At 44.2% G+C, this 17,557-nt stretch overlaps 1 protein-coding gene and 1 pseudogene across 1 annotated transcript; both read left to right on the plus strand.

The window, feature by feature from the left end:
* Nucleotides 1–2,064: 2,064 nt before the first annotated feature.
* LOC141701212 (fe(3+)-Zn(2+) purple acid phosphatase 12-like) lies at nt 2,065–5,629 on the plus strand (annotated as a pseudogene).
* Nucleotides 5,630–6,867: 1,238 nt separating this feature from the next.
* Nucleotides 6,868–8,546, plus strand: LOC141701219 (uncharacterized). Its single transcript, XM_074504911.1, has 2 exons — nt 6,868–7,801; nt 8,056–8,546. Exons 1-2 carry the CDS (start codon nt 6,868–6,870, stop codon nt 8,544–8,546), a joined length of 1,425 nt encoding a protein of 474 aa, XP_074361012.1.
* Nucleotides 8,547–17,557: the final 9,011 nt, after the last annotated feature.

Here is a 17,557-nt window from a genome sequence, read left to right on the forward strand (position 1 = left end):
AGAAGATCGTAAAGGTTTTGACTTTGATTTGAATAAATGAATCACACTATTTATGGAAAAGATGAGATCATCGGTTTGGAGTCATGATTTGGAAAGAAGCAAAAAATCAAATATAGAATGGTATTGTGTCATCGGTGGAAGGATCACTATCACCAACAAGGCACGTCCTCCTTGCGTCAAAGATTATTTATTACTTGAAGATCAGAGAGCTAGTCTTTTATTCTAGTTGTGCCTTCCCTTATAGAGAGCCTTCCTATGATGACCTTTTCAGTTTAAGGCGCGTCCATAGGAGACCAATATTGGGATGAAAAAGCTAGAGAAAACTCTCAAATCTTTGTTAATGGATTATGCTTTTTCAAGGTATGCGACGTGCACACTTTATAATATCTCTTGTTTCTTACGCCGAGTTAGCTCATGTAAGCTTAGAGCTGTGGTGCATAAGTGGTAAGCCTCTCTGGAAAAATCAAGGTTAAAGTTGTCAAGAAGAGAAGGAGTATTTATAGGTAAAGGCGGAAAGATATGTGAATGACACTTGTGAACGCGGCAAAGAGTGAGGGCACACCGTCATGGTCAACAAGGAGGATAGGATTCCGAAGACACGGCCTTAATTGAGAATGTGCCCTCATAGAGGAAGATGCAGAAGACGCATACTCATACGAGTGGAGGATGACACAAATTTTTGCTTGGATGTAGATATTAGAATTCCAATTTTGTTTCCAACTTCATATGGAATTCGGGGGGTAGTTGTTATAGCCAAAATTTGGTATTGGATCATCTCGGGTCAAATACGGGTCAATTGGAATCGAATTGGGGCAAGAAGATGAATAATTAGGTTTTGGTCTGCATTGTATGAAGCGAAGATGCGCCCTGTATATGTAGGATGCGTCCATGATTGTGTAGGCTGTACTTTGGGTTGTCATGTTAAGAGATGGGGAGGAAGATATTGAAAGGAGGATGACGTGCCCAAGGCGCAGGACGCGCCCTGATAAGTAAAAATAATGGGATGAGTTGTACAGGTAAAAAGGTTGTCATGCAAGGAGAATATGTGTATTTTACAAGGGGAGGACGCGTCTTGCCTCCTGGAGATGCACATTTTGGGATGGTTGAGCTTGTTCTCATTCAAGACAAAGCAAATAGAGATACTTGGAAGATATAGCAATATGTGGAGTTCGTAGGGTTAGGACGCGCCCAATCGTTCAGGACGCGTCCTATGTGTGAAGAATGCATGATCAAGAGTAAGTTTAAAGCAAGGCAAGTGTGGAAGGAGCAATGGAGGATTATTATCACTAACGTATTTGTTGCAGGTAGCTCTTTGAAGAATTCCCTTCTTGAGACGGTCAAGGAGGGGGATGTCCGTGAAAAGCTTGAAGGCCTCCAGGGGTATGCCTGATGATTGAAGGTCTCCTCTTGTATTCAACGGGTGTCCTCGTTGGGGATGCGGGGTTAACTTTGGTGTGTGCTTTGGGAACTCTGTTCTTGTATTCAACGGGTGTCCTCGTTGGAGAACTTTGGAGTCATCCTGCACTTTGCACCCAAGAGCTTGGGATCACCTGTCATGCTATCTTGTGGGTTATCCTCATTCGGGGGACAGGGACGCGTCTGGTATTTGGGTGAACCGTGGTTATACTTGCGTTCGTAATTCAAGGGAGATAGCTGTAGCGGAATGTTATCCTTGCTCAGGGAGATGCATTATCCGTGAAGTTCTGCGATTACAAACGAGCCTTGGGCCTTCGCGGTTGGACATTATAGTTGGACATTACTAAAGCTAGCGGAAGATGGATTCTGGACCGGGTCTAGGAATAAGAAGTCTAAACCCATTAGATTTCTTGTTCACCAAGAACTACGTGGGCTTGATTCCCTATAAATAGGGAGACGTAGACAAATTGTAAAGGGTCGGAAGCGAGAGCCATAAGGAGCCACCACCAATCCTAAGCAATCTCAGCCCCCAATTTATCACCACCACCACACTCCGCTCACTTTTCAGGCGAAGAACCACCATCGTAGATCTTGATTCCGGCGACGAACCTCAAACTTTGTTGATACCAAATTCCTCCGTCAATAATGATGAATGGTTTAGAGTTGTGTTATGGTGGAATAACAAGTAGTTATGTGAGATAAAAATTTGAGTCTTGACATGCCATTACAGTGATGTTTTCACTGTTCCTGCTGGTTATAATGCCCCCCAACAGGTTCCCTTTTTTCCCTTTTAGCAATTTCTATGTATTTCTCCCTTGTTTTTGTTACCTGCAACTCATCATTGAGCAACCTTTTACTTTCTTATGTGCTTTTGATCATGATATGGATTTATATTACAAGTTTCATTTCAGTTGGTGCTCCTACTGCTTAATTTTGGGACTAGCTTTAGAAATTAGAACTGATGACTTAAGTGCACGGCCAAATTTATATGAAACTTGGTTTTGTTCGAGAAAATGGAAGAAATGGCATACGACTACTATTTTAGCAACTGGAAAACCAATTCTGACTTGTATCTATATTTTAGCAACCGAAAACGAGAACTATTTTGATGTCAAAAAATTATTGGATGGGACATTCAGAAGTGGAAAGTGTTAATATTGTTTATTGTCCCTTTAGAATAAAATTTTTTGTTGGGTGCTATATTATAGAAATGACGTCATTTTTAACACGATCATTGGACTTCCTAGTTATTGTTTAACAATAAAAAATGATTTTTGGTGCCAAAATATAGTAATAGTTGTACTTGTAGCTATTGTACCATTAGACTTGCCAAAAAACTATATTGGAGTTGGTTAAAAAAATTGTTGATTAACGCACAATGTGTCAAGTATAATTTTGTAGGGAAAGGATACAAAGGCTAATGTATCAAAGTCATCTAAAATTTGGAAATTTTGATTGAAAACACCTTTAAATACTTATTTTTGGTTTCGATGGTTCTTTCAGATGGCGGGATAAGGCTCTTAACCAAATGTATAAGTGTTTCTGTAATTTTTTATTTGCTGTTGTGGTAAGTTGAATGCGTTGGGTGTCTGCTTAATTTTTGATATGAGGTAGTATTGATGTTAAAAGGTTCATATCACCCAAGGTGATCATGAGGGGAAGGGTGTGATTATCTCTTGGATCACTCCCAATGAAGTTGGTTCAAGTATGCTTCTTTATTGGGCTGATGATAGCAAGGTGAAGAAAAGTGCCAATAGCACTGTTGTTACCTACAAGTACTACGATTATAGTTCGGGTTATATTCATCTTATATGTATGTGAATTTTGCTTGTGGTTCAACTAAATTTGCATTTCCTAAAGATTGCAATAACATGAATTTTTTTTTTACTTCTGCAGTATGATACTAAATACATTTATGAAATTGGCCATGGAAGTTATGCACGTCGGTTTTGGTTTTTAACCCCACCTAAAGTTGGCCCTGACGTTCCTTATACTTTGGCCTTATAGGTAAGCCTCAAGTATCTTTCTGTTCGCACTGCTAATTCTTCTCATTAGGTAACAAGCTTATTTGGTGTGTGATCTCGAAAAATGCTTCATAAGGCATCAATCACAATTCACATGGTTTTGTTGGTGAACTTACACTAGTGGAACTTGTTTTAACAGGGGATCTTGGTCAAACTTTCGACTCTAATAAGACACTTGCTCACTATGAGTTGAACCCAGCGAAAGGACAGACAATGTTGTTTGTTGGGGACCTTTCTTATGCTGATTGTTATCCAAATCATGATAACAACATGTGGGATACTTGGGGAAGGTTTATAGAGAGAAATGCAGCTTATCAACCTTGGATTTGGACAGCCGGGAATCATGAAATTGATTTTGTTCCTGAAATTGTATGTGTCTCAAATGTAACCTCTCTTGTTAAAATTTATATTGATATATTATGAACATGTAGTATTCTTAATGATTGGATACATGTCTTAAGGTTCACCATTTTTTTGCTAATTCTTGAGGTTCACCATTGAGCTGGGTCAAGGCAATATTTTCTTTCAAAACCACGTTTGAGCTGCTTTTGAATACCACTACGACATTGATATGACTAATTATACTAATTGCTTTTAAATTTGCTGGTTTGAACGTTTATCTCAGGGTGAATATGAACCTTTCAAGCCTTACAAAAATCGTTACTTTGTGCCCTACAGAGCAGCAAATAGTACATCTCCTCTCTGGTACTCGATCAAGAGAGCTTCAGCGTACATCATCGTCATGTCTTCCTATTCTGCCTATGGTGAGATTTTATATCTGAACAGGATTCAGTAGCTTCACCATCAGCTATAAATAGATCACACAAATATGCTAATTTAAAAGCAACAATTGTGGTTTGTGAAAAACCTGGTAAGCATAGGAAGAAAATTTAAACAAAGTCATCGTACCTATCCCATTGTTGTGAGAACCATTTTGCTTATCACACGTAGATTTACAAGTGACCCAGAGTTTCAAACTCAGACTGAAAAGTGAGAGTGCCATTTTATGATTCATCCAACTCTGAAAAAGAGTGTTGCATTGTTTTTCTTCTGTACTGCACTCACAGATGATTATTTTCTTAATATTTGATTTCCAAATATTTTGTATGTAAACCATTAGTGATATGCCTGTATGAACTAACATGAACTAAGCTCTAAATATGTAGGAAAATACACTCCTCAGTACAAGTGGCTAACAAATGAGCTACCAAAAGTAAACAGGAGTGAGACACCATGGCTGATTGTACTTATGCATTCTCCAATGTACAACAGCTACGCACATCACTACATGGAAGGAGAAACCATGAGAGTAATGTATGAATCATGGTTTGTGGAGTACAAAGTTGATGTTGTTTTCTCAGGTCATGTACATGCCTACGAAAGATCCGTAAGTATACGCCCAATCTTGAATTGGTAGCAGATTACTACATTAGTAGTTCCATAGATAGCTTCTTTATGCTTCTGGTTCTTCAAATTTATGAACTGAATATAGTAGTGATTAGCATTAGTAATGTAATAGTTGTTCTACTAGCAGGTGATACTTTTTTGCTACTTTTAGCCGAACCTGTTTTTACTGATACCTAGGTAATGTATATGCATTTACCACAGGAACAAATATCCAATTTTCGCTACAATGTTGTCAACGGGAAATGCACTCCCATGAGTGACCAGTCTGCTCCTGTTTACATTACCATCGGAGATGGAGGAAATCAAGAAGGATTAGTGACAGAGTACGTCTTTCATATATGAAATTTAACTTTAGTTAAAACACACCAGTATCTTTTTACTCTTGCTATATCAAGTTTAGCAAAATTTAATAATTTTATATGCACAAAATGTGTGTGAGTACAGAATGACAGAACCACGGCCAAGTTATTCAGCTTATCGTGAAGCAAGGTTTGGTCACGGAACTTTTGAGATAAAGAACAAAACACATGCATATTTCACTTGGCATCGTAACCAAGATGATCATGCTATTGAAGCAGACTCCTTATGGTTTCATAATAGATACTGGAAATCATCAGAACAGCAAGTCGTTGCTTCATCTCGTTAAGGATTCATCTCCTTTTCATGCTTGGGTATCCTTTTCATGTTCGGGTATCAGGCTACCAGCTACAGGTGATGGGCCACAAGTAATCAGACCCAGATAAAAGAACAGAGGCCCAAAAGAGATAACACCCCGGGCCTAAGCCGAGGTGGTCCCCGGTGCCATGTGGCACAGGACAAAAGAGTCAACTGTCTCATGTTACTCAAAATGGAACAATTGCATCCCAGCCGTTCACGGGTAATCATCCCAAGACAACTCTGATGGAGAAAGAACACCTGATCACACAGCCCATCTGGACCGTCCAACTGATCACCAACCAAGAATGATCAAAGACCAAGATGAAGAGGTACAAACCCCAAAAACCCTAAATCTTGGGACCTATAAAAGGCCCCAAAAAGAGGGTTTTAGGGGTTGAAAAACATTTGACTGCTACACACCTATACACACACCCTCACATATTTTTTGAATAGCTCCTTCTTCTTCTTAAAGAAAGCCCTTTTCTCATTCTTACACCGGAGTGGCCGCGGAATACAACCCCCCTCCGGTTCTGTTTTGCAGAGACCCCTACTTAGCAGGTTAACCACACTCCAACCGCTACAGAAGTCGGGTCCCAGCGCATATGAGAAAGGAGAAGACCTGGGAAGAAACCGAGTTATCATTGGCGCTAGGAGGGGGAACCTCCGGTGATGTGGTGTCATCTCCAGCTACATTACACAACTACAAAACCAAAGATACCTTCTCTCTGGTAAGAACAAAAACCCTCACTCTCTTTACAGCTTACTTTTCTTATTTTTTCCTCCAGAACAGTCACACATCCTGGTACCATCACCCATAATCTGTTCTGAAGCTAATGACCCCGCGAAAAAGCAAAACCCCGATCTCCGGAACCATTCAGCCCACCGTTGCCCCGCCCAGGAACGGCGAGATGGAGGATATAGATGAAGAGCCCCCCACAGCTCGTGCTTCGTCTCAGCTTCAGCCCGGAGACCAGAGGTTAACCATAGAGAAAGCAGCCCACAAGTATGCTGAAACATCTACAAACCCTTGGGGAAATATGACCCCGGAGCAGATTCAAGCGGCTATGGACCTGTGGAAAGAAAAGAACAAGGCTCCTGAAACCCGTCCTGGGGACAGGAAGAGCACTCGGAAGAATCCCGGGGCTCAGTCTTGGATCGAATTGGCAAAACTAAGAGGCCGTCAGAGGACGCCCGGGACGAGATCAAGAGAGCCACGCTCCGGGACCGCATCCGAAAGGAGGAAGAGGCCAAGGCCAACATTGAAAAGAGAGTCCAAGAGGAAGAAGCCAAACTAAAGAAGAAGGCACGCCGGATCCATGTCTCTTCAGATTCTGAACCTGAAAAGGAATCTAAGCAGGAGCAAATGGCCCGGGCTCTCCGGGATCTCAAAAGAAAAATGGAAGGAGATGTGGAAGTCGGGGCAGCGGCCACGCCTTTCACCAAACAACTGGAATCCACCCCCAGGGAATCAACACTCAAGCACTTCAACTTCGACTCTTTTGACGGGCTTACCGACCCTAAAGAACATCTCAACTACTTTGAACAGATCTCGAATATATACGACTACAATGACCTCACCAAATGTCGTTTCTTCGCCTCAACACTAAAGGGTGGAGCACAAAAATGGTTCAGTCGAATCTCCTCCCGGAGCATCGACTCTTGGAAGGACTTCCGGGAGGTATTTCTCAAGAGGTTCAGGGCGAACCGTATGAACGAGCTCCAGATGTGCCACTTGGAAACTATACAACAAAGAAGCAGAGAAACCCTTCCGGAGTTCATCAAAAGATTTCAAGAATCAGTCAACCAGCTCTCCAATCTTGAAGAAAAGGAAGCCGTGAATATTTTCCGGCGTAATCTCCACCCAATTTCATGTGAAGGCTACGTGAAGGACCTAATCCATAGGGAACCCCAAAGTCTTGCTTCGGCCTATGCAATGGTGTCCAAGTTTATCAAAGAAAATGACTTCCACACCTCAATGAAGATGAATAGGAGGATCCGGGATGATGATGAGTCCCCGGAACACCGCCGCGCCTACGGAAAAGAAAAGAGACACAGGACAGACAGACAGACCAATTATGTACAGCAATCCAGGGGGACCCCACCCCGGGATGACTACTCTAGACCCCAGAAGAGTGAAAGGAAGCCCAAGCCTAAAAGGGAACCAAAACCGGAGCCCGAATGGACTCCGCTCAACCGGCCCCGGGCCGACATCTTGAGAGAAGTCAAGGGAAAGCCCTTTTATTACCCCCCGAAGCCGCTGTTAGCACCCCGCGGGAATAGGGCCCGGGACAAGCATTGTGAGTACCACAAAGATCATGGCCACACCACGGAGAACTGCTTCTCTTTAAAGATATTCATTGAAGACCAGATCAAAAAGGGCAACATGAACCAGTACCTATAGAGAAGACTTGATGACAGAGATAAACCCTTTGGTGGCGGGAAACATGTGGTCAAAATGATTTTTGGGGGAGCCTCTTCCCCACCCCGGAGTCCAGACGAGGGCAACGATGTCTTGATTATGAAGATGAGCGCATATATTTCTCCAATGCAGATTATGAAGGCCTGGATCCCGAGCACAACCAAGCCCTGGTCGTGACTCTTGACATCGCCGACAATGAGGTACAAAGAATTTTGGTTGATAATGGTTCCTCAGCTAACATTGTTTTCGAGCATACCCTTAACAGGATGAAGTTGGGACACCTTCGCATGGATCCATGCCTCGAAGACCCTCTCTATGGATTAGGGAACAATATGATCCCGATCTGCGGGGTAATATACCTCCCCATGGTCTTTGGTACCGCACCCCGGCAGGTATCTCATATCATGAAGTTCTACGTGATAAGTGTCGTATCCTCTTATAACATGATCCTGGGAAGACCTGCCATCACCAAGCTTCGGGCCATCCCGTCTACAATTCACCTGAAGCTGAAGTTTCCCACCCTGGGAGGCATCGGAGAACTTAGGGGGGACCGGGGCACTTCGGGAAAATGCTATGGACAGGCACTGGTCACGGCCGAAACTGATCCAGAAAACAGAAAGTAGGCAATGGCCTTACCTAAAGGCCAAAGCCGCAAGAAACATCGTGAACATTTCAGCAAAAGGCTAAAGTTGGACGTCAACATGATAGAGGATTCAGGATACAGCGTGACCAATGCCGACGCCTGGATACAGAAATTTGTGGAAGTAAGAGAGAAAACCAAGGTAGAACCTGCTGCCCAGACGGTGGAGATAGAATTGGACCCCAGGAACCCCACCCGGAAGTTGAAAATTGGAAAAGGCCTGGAGACATCCTTCCAAGAAGAGCTCATCTCGCTATTAAGAGAATATGCGGATGTATTCGCATGGGCACCGGAAGATATGCCCGGGATCGATCAGTCTGTGGCAATGGACAGTCTGGATGTAGACCCGAGGAAAAAGCCGATCAAACAGAAAAGGAGAAACTTTGCTCCTGAACGACAGCAAGCAATAGATGAAGAGATAGAGAAGCTGCTCAGGGCCGACATCATCTGCGAGATCAAGTATCCCGACTGGCTCGCCAATGTGGTGCTAGTCAAGAAGCCGAATAGAAAGTGGAGAATGTGTGTCGACTACACGAGCCTCAACGCTGCATGTCCTAAAGATTCCTATCCCCTCCCAAATATTGACCGGCTAATCAACGCAACTTCGGGCCACACCTTGCTCAGCTTCATGGACGCCTTTTCGGGATACAACCAAGTTCGCATGAATCCCGAAGACATCGCCAAAACGGCCTTCATCACTCATAGAGCTGTCTATGCCTTCATCATGATGCCTTTCGGGCTCATCAACGCCGGAGCCACCTACCAGAAAATGATGAACACAATTTTCAAGAGCCAGTTAGGGAGGAACATGGAATCTTATGTAGACGACATGATCTCCAAGTCACTCACCACCCCAGATCACATAAAAGACCTCAAGGAGTGTTTTGACAACCTGAGAAGATACAACATGAAGCTGAATCCGGAAAAATGTGCATTCGGGGTACCTTCAGGCAAATTCCTGGGATTCTTGGTCAGCGAAAGAGGAATAGAAGCAAACCCGAAGAAAATCAACGCCATAATAGAAATGAAGATACCTCAAACACAGAAGGACATCCAGAAGTTCGCAGGATGCCTAGCGGCCCTGCGAAGGTTTATCCCGAAGCTGGCGGAGAGATGTCTCCCATTCTTCGAGTTGTTAAAAGGCGCCCGAAACAAGAAGTTAATGGATTGGACTCCAGAATGTCACACAGCTTTCGAGGAGATCAAGAGGCACCTGATGAACCCCCCGGTGCTTTCCAAAGCCAAACCCGGAGAGCCTTTATCTCTCTACATCGCTGCTGGCCCCAAGGTTGTCTCTTCGGCACTAGTCCGGGAGGAAGGAGGAATGCAGAACCCCATCTACTATGTCAGCCAAGTCCTCAAGGACGCCGATACTCGGTACCCAAACTTGGAAAAATTCGCCTTGGCCCTTGTACACTCCAGCAGGAAGCTGAGGCAATACTTCCACGACCGAGAGATCAGAGTGGTCACAGACCAGCCGCTTAGGAAAATCATCCACAAGCCGGATGCCTCCGGAAGGTTAGTTAACTGGGCCATCGAATTAAGTCAATTTAACATCAAATTCGTGCCACGCACGGCGATAAAGGCCCAGGCCTTAGCCGAATTCGTCATCGAATGCACCTTCCCGGAGCGGCATCTACCCTCCCCCCAAGAGATAGTCCCAGGAGGAACCAACCCAGAAACAGATTGCTGGAAGCTCTATGTTGATGGATCATCCACGGCCGAAAGATCCGGGGTGGGCCTCATCCTTATTAGCCCCGAGGGCTTTACCATTCAACAGGAAATAACTTTTGCTTTCAAGGCAATGAATAATCAGGCTGAATATGAGGCACTCATCTCCGGGCTCAAATTGGCAAAATCTCTTGGTATTTCAAAGATGACCGTCTACAGTGATTCTCAGATTGTGGTCAAGCAAACCAGTGGAGAATATATCGCGAAAGATTCAACACTGGCACAGTACCAGGCAATGGTACGGAACATCTTGGAAGCCACTTCCGACATTACCATACTTCAGATCAACAGAGAAGATAACTCCAAAGCAGATGAGCTGTCTAAGCTCGTGTAGAATACTTCGGACCTCGCCGGTTCAGTATACTTCGAAGAACTCAGAGTACCCAGCACAGAGCGAGCTGAAGTCCTGTGCATCGGGAGCCCAGACAATTGGATGATTCCCTACATAGCTTACTTAAGAGATGGGACGCTCCCGGAAGATCAGAACAAGGCCAGGTACTTGAAGCACAAAATTGTTCGTTTCTTCCTAGAGGACGGTCAGTTATACAGAAGAACCTTCTCAGCACCCACCCTGAAATACGTGGACCCAGATGAGGCCGATTATTGCCTCCGAGAGGTTCATGAAGGCATTTGCGGAGACCACCTGGCGGCCAAAGCTCTAGCTTACAAAGTCATCAGACAAGGATATTATTGGCCCACAATCCACTCCGACTCCATCGCTTATGTTAAGAAATGCCCCCAATGCCAGAAATTCAGCAACATTCCCAGGCAAAGCCCCAGCCTGCCAGCATCGGTATTATCTCCGATCCCGTTTTCCGTTTGGGGCATAGACATCATGGGCCCCTTTCCCCGAGCAAGAGGTGACCTCCGCTACGTCCTGGTAGCCATCGATTACATGACAAAGTGGGCAGAAGCCAAGGCTATGAGAACAATCAATCAACAAGATTGCATCAAGTTTATGAATTCAATCGTCATGAGATTTGAAATCCCGGTAGTTCTCATCTCCGACAATGGCCCACAGTTCGTTGGGTCCGAATTCGAGGCATATCTGAAAGAGCTCGGAATCAAGCATAAAAGAGCATCGGTTGCACACCCTCAGGGGAATGGACAGGCCGAAGTAACTAACAGAACCATACTTCGGGGCCTGGAAAAAAGGCTGGAGGAGTCCAAGAAAATATGGCCTGATGAGCTTCCAAAAGTCCTATGGTCCTACAGAACCACCCCCAGGACAGGAACGAATGAGACCCCCTTCAAGCTTGCGTACGGTACTAAAGCCCGCATACCAATCGAAACCGGGTCCCCTTCCCACAGGATCATTAACTTTGACGAGATCTCAAACATTGAGGGACTTAAGACCAACCTGGAGCTCCTAGATGAGGTAAGAGACAAGGCGGTAAAAAGGATGGAAGATCACAAAGAAAAGACAAGTCTCTACTTTGGGAAGAAGGCAAAAATCAGAGAGTATGAAGCATGAGACTTGGTACTCCGGCACATCGAGGCCTCGGACCCAACCAAACAGGGAAAACTCCAACCCAACTGGGAAGGCCCCTACAGGGTTAAAGAAGTACTACGACCAGGAACTTACAAGCTAAGCTACCTTGGGGGGACCGAAGTCCCAAACACTTGGCACGGTGCCCGCCTAAGGAAATTCTACTAGTAAAGGTAGGGCGCACATTCCGGGATCTCCTCTACTTTTAGGCTATAGAAGCTTAATGTAATTTTTAACGTTTTCCCTGGAATGTATTTTTGCTTTATTATGATTTAAATGAAAACTCCACATTGGGCACCCCACAGCTCAAGGTTATTCTACTATCACCCGATCACTGTCGCCTCATTACTTAGAAAATTTTATTTAGTTAAAATTCTAAACCCTTTCCCGGGGACCATTACACAACCCATGTGTACCTAGAAAATTTTATTCAATTAAAATTTTAAACCCCTTCCCGGGGACCATTACACAACCCATGTGTACTTAGAAAATTTTATTCAATTAAAATTCTAAACCCCTTCACGGGGACCATTACACAACCCATGTGTACTTAAAAAATTTTATTCAATTAAAATTCTAAACCCCTTCCCGGGGACCATTACACAACCCATTGTACTTAGAAAATTTTATTCAATTAAAATTCTAAACCCCTTCTCGGGGACCATTACACAACCCATGTGTACTTAGAAAATTTTATTCAATTAAAATTCTAAACCCCTTCCCGGGGACCATTACGCAACCCATGTGTACTTAGAAAATTTTATTCAATTAAAATTCTAAACCCCTTCCCGGGGACCATTGCACAACCCATGTGTACTTAGAAAATTTTATTCAATTAAAATTTTAAACCCCTTCCCGGGGACCATTACACAACCCATGTGTACTTAGAAAATTTTATTCAGTTAAAAATTAAAACTAAACCCTTTCCCGGGGACTACAACGCGAACCACGTGTACTTAGAAGAATTTCGAGCAAAGGAAACAAAACCAAATACGAAAGGGAAATATATTTACATACATTCCCGAGGCAAACCAAGCCCCGGAGCAAATCCAAATCAAAGTCATAACGAAACCAAATAAACGAAGTCTAAAAGCCACAAGGGCTAAGTCTAAAGCAACTACAAGTTACGAAAATAAAATTACAAGGCACAAAGCCTGGGTCTTCATTCCTCAGTTCTCGGGATGAGGAGGAGTCTTTTCGCGGCCATCTTCGGGAGGCGGAGGCGGCTGTGTCCCGGAAGTACCCGCCTCAGCAGCTCGGTCTTCTTCACGGCGGAGCTCTTCGGCAAGGTACAGCTCTATGAATCCGTCCATGTCACCACCTGGATTCTCAGCCAGATAAGCAGAAACAACGTCCCATCAGATGTTGACCTTCTCAAAGATCTTGTTGTTAAGCTCCTCGTAGTAAGAAGGGGTACCCCGGAAGGACTCCAGTGCCAGGGGCCTAGCAGCAAGCTCCCTTTTCAAGTTCTCCACCTCCGCCCGAAGGGATCCAACCAACTGCTCCGCAGCCTCTCGAGACTTCACCGCCTCAGCAACAGCTTGCTTATGTTCCCGAGACTCCTTTTCTTTTACCTCCCGATACTTGGCGAAGCTCTCCTTCTCCTTACTTAGCTCCTTCAGAGCAGCCTTATTCTTGGTCTCCCTTATGCGGAAGTTGTGGAGAATGGTGGAACAACCGCTGATCCGGGCATTGGCCTGAAAGCAAAACGACTAAGTACTAACACAAGGGCAGAAAAGAAAAAGATAAGGAACAGTCTTACCTCCGAAATGTCCCGGACAAGATGATCAAGAAAAGTATCCGGATCCTCTGTGGCATAGCAGTCAAAGTCAGCAGGGGTAGCATAATTGTCAAACATTTCATTCCGGCGATCATCCAAGATCATCTGGGCCAAGAGGTTCTTCAGTGCATCTTCCTCTACCAACCTTTGGCTCTCCTCCTCAGAAGGACCTGACCCAAAAACCCTCCTACGCTGGGGAGTTCTGGAACCACCAGCATCCTCAGCTGTAGCCTTCCTCTTAGGAGGGTTCAACGACCCAACTTCCACCTCTTCCAGCTCAACTACCTCAACCTCCTCGGGCACCGAGACAACAGGCGCAGTAACCACCAGAGCGCTTTGCCTTATACTATTCCCCGAGGAACCAGCATCCTAGGTTTGAGAACCACTACCTCCACCAGCTGCTTTCTTCCCCGAGTCCAAGTGAACAGCACCACCAATCTTCTTGAACCTCCCGGCCAAATCTTTGAATTGCTGCGACATGGCGTAATGGAAAGGATTAAGGAAATGAAGACCTGCATAGGGAACAACAGTTAAAAAGAGGAACAGGGCAAAGATATACATCAAGAAAAATACAAGGGAAAAACTACTAATGTAAAACACTTACAGCCAACATTAAACAATGTTTGATTATCTAAAAAGGTATCCCGGGTCCACTAGGCACCAAGAGCAACCACAAAGTTGTACATCTTCGCCAAGGCATCTCCACCGAGCCTCTCGGATGGGAACCTGTTATTTTTCAAAGTAGTTTTGTACAAAGGCATAAACTCCAGGTCCCAGCCCCGGACGAAGATGAACTCCTGGTGCCAGCCCCGGAGCGAGTTCAACATAAAGACGGGAGCCTTTTTGGCATCAGAAGGGAGCCCACAACCATCTATATTAAAGGTAAACTCAAAAAGGGGAGGCAAGGTGGACCTTTTGATTTTAAAGAGGTAGTGAAAAAGCTTAAACGTGGGAAGATACTTATTTACATGGCAGCAGGCCAAGAACCAGGAAACCCACTTAACAGAGTTCGGAGCTAGTTGGGTGAAGGGTATTCAGTACACGTCACGGCACAGGGACTTGGTAAACTGATGAAGGTTAGGCCTCATGCTACGCAGATGCTCTAAAAGAATTCCTACCCAACCACCAACAGGGCGGTGATAAACCCTCTCGTGAGGCTCGGGCCACCTCCACTCCATATCATCCCCGAAGTGAAAAACGGCCTTCACCAGGTCATCTAACTGCTCAAAGGTGTACTCAGAGAGGTCGGGATGACGGGGAGCAGGAACATACCTAGTTCCGGGGGCATTATAAAAAAGTTGATCCATACGAGCCCCATCATAAGGTTCTAGGCCCCCGGGCCTATAAGCAGTAGTAAGGTCCCTGAAGTAGTAATCGTGGGGAGGACTATTCTCACGGGTCTGAACAAAATAATGGTCTATGTCTATCCAGGACCTGTCTCTCCTACCCAAAGTCTGCCCGGGGTTTAACAGGAAGGTAACCAACTCCTCAACTATGGCTTGGCGACGAGGAGGCATATTTTCTGGTTCCGGGGAAGAGTCACTCGAAGAATGTTCGGGAAATCCAAAGTGGGGATGGTCAGGTCTATGTTTCAGGTTAGCTAATTGTTTCTTTCTACCCCTCCTAATCATATAACCCCGGAGTCTATGCCATTTCGGGAAGAAAAAGAAAAGAAAGAAACACAAAAGCTACTCAGAAACAGTTAACCTTAAAATCAAAACACCAAATTATATCAAACAACCTATACATACATATATACGCCTATAACACATGTTATGAACAGTCATAAAAGAAAAGATCAAACCCAGTTTTACATAGATTAAAACCCTTATTCGCACATATGTGCATACCAAAACACAAGCCCAGATTCACTACAAACATCAACTTTTTCTTCGCAAACAAAAGCTATAAATCTAAACAACAAACAATCTGTTTGACTCACCAAAACTCGACATAAAGAAAATAAACTGATTCAGATACTTGGGCACACATGCATTCTAAAAACTCAGCCTACAAATATTCTCCAAACAATCATGAAGAAACAAAGAATAGAACGAAGAAAAATTTAGAAACTTACAAGAAAGTAGGAGAATAAGGCGGCTTCGAAGAAAAAACTCCCAAATCTGACTTAGAGAAAAATTGCAGAAAATTTTCATGTTTGCAGTTGCGTAAAGTGAAAAGAAATGAGACATGTGGAGTATTTATAGGCGCAAAGGGAGAGGTAACCCATTCAACTGCCTCACAATCCGGTCCGTTGATCGAAGACACGTGGCACAATCCTGAGCATCCAGAGAATAACTGTTGCAGTTAATGATTACATCGCTGTAATTATTTAACAGGTGCGACTTTTGAGGCAAAAAAGGGGGGGGGGGAAACTGCAACGTTTCGTGCATATGCATATACTTACACATATATTCGTACAAGAAGCTCAACCGCCGTCTGACACTCCGGGAAAAGCGCTAAAATACTACCCACCTGTCACATCTGCACCCAGGCCTACACAAACTCAACCCCGGGGACCTGTACCCAACAACACCCCGGGGTTAGAGGCCACAAATCAAAGGAACAATGACAAAATTTTTCCAAGTGCCAAGAACCAAATGGCCTACCCAAACACAACCCCGGGGACTTGTACCCAACAACACCCCGGGGTTAGGGGCCACAAATCTAAGGAAAAATGTCAAAAAAAATTTAAAGTGCCAAAAACCAAAAGGCCCACCCACACAACCCCGGGGACTTGTACCCAACAACACCCCGGGGGTAGGGGCCACAAATCAAAGGAAAAATGATAAAATTTTTCCAAAGTGCCAGGAACCAAAAGGCCTACCCAAACACAACCCCGGGGACTTGTACCCAACAACACCCCGGGGTTAGGGGCCACAAATTAAAGGAAAAATGACAAAATTTTTCCAAAGGGCCAAAAACCAAAGGGCATACCCAAACACCACCCCGGGGACTTGTACCCAACGACATCCCGGGGTCAGGGGACAAATCAAAGAAGTAAATTTCCAAAACAACTACTTCCCCATCCGGGAAAACCGCATAAGGGAGTGGGAGGCAAATGATGGGCTACAAGTAATCAGGCCCAGATAAAAGAACAGAGGCCCAATAGTGATAACACCCCATTCCTAAGCCCAGGTGGTCCCCGGTGCCACGTGGCACATGACAAAAGAGTCAACTGTCTCATGTTACCCAAAATGGAACAATTGCATCCCATCCGTTCACGGGTAATCATCCCAAGACAACTCTGATGGAGAAAGGACACCTGACCACACAGCCCATCTGGACCGTCCAACCGATCACCAACCAAGAATGATCAAAGGCCAAGATGAAGAGGTACAAACCCCAAAAACCCTAAATCTTGGGACCTATAAAAGGCCCCAAAAAGAGGGTTTTAGGGGTTGAAAAACATTCGACTACTACACACCTATACACACACCCTCACATATTTTTTGAATAGCTCCTTCTTCCTTCTTCTTCTTCTTAAGGAAAGCCCATTTCTCATTCTTACACCGGAGTTGCCACGGGATACAACCCCCCTCCGGTTCTGTTTTGCAGAGACCCCTACTTAGTAGGTTAACCACACTCCAACCGCTATAAAAGTCGGGTCCCAGCGCGTGTGAGAAAGGAGAAGACCTGGGAAGAAACCGAGTTATCCACAGGGGTATAGAATTACTCACTGGTTACTATAAAACTTTCGGAATCATGTACTCCCTCCGTCCCTTTCAATTATTTATATATTTTGGAGAGTATCTGACACGCATTTTAAGGTGCATATAAAGTATAGTTTTGTAATTTTTTTTACAATTTTTTTTTCTGAATAAAAATTAAAACATTCAACTTTTATTCAGAAAAAGAAAATTGTAAAAATAAGTTACATAACTATACTTTTTATGCACCTTAAAATGCGTGCCGAACACTTCCTCAAAAATGTAAACAAATTGGAAGGGACTGAGGCCATGTTAATATACTTTAATTTTAAGGGGTTTTTTTT

The sequence above is a fragment of the Apium graveolens genome, chromosome 2, assembly GCF_009905375.1.
Source record: "Apium graveolens cultivar Ventura chromosome 2, ASM990537v1, whole genome shotgun sequence".
NCBI lineage: Eukaryota > Viridiplantae > Streptophyta > Magnoliopsida > Apiales > Apiaceae > Apium > Apium graveolens.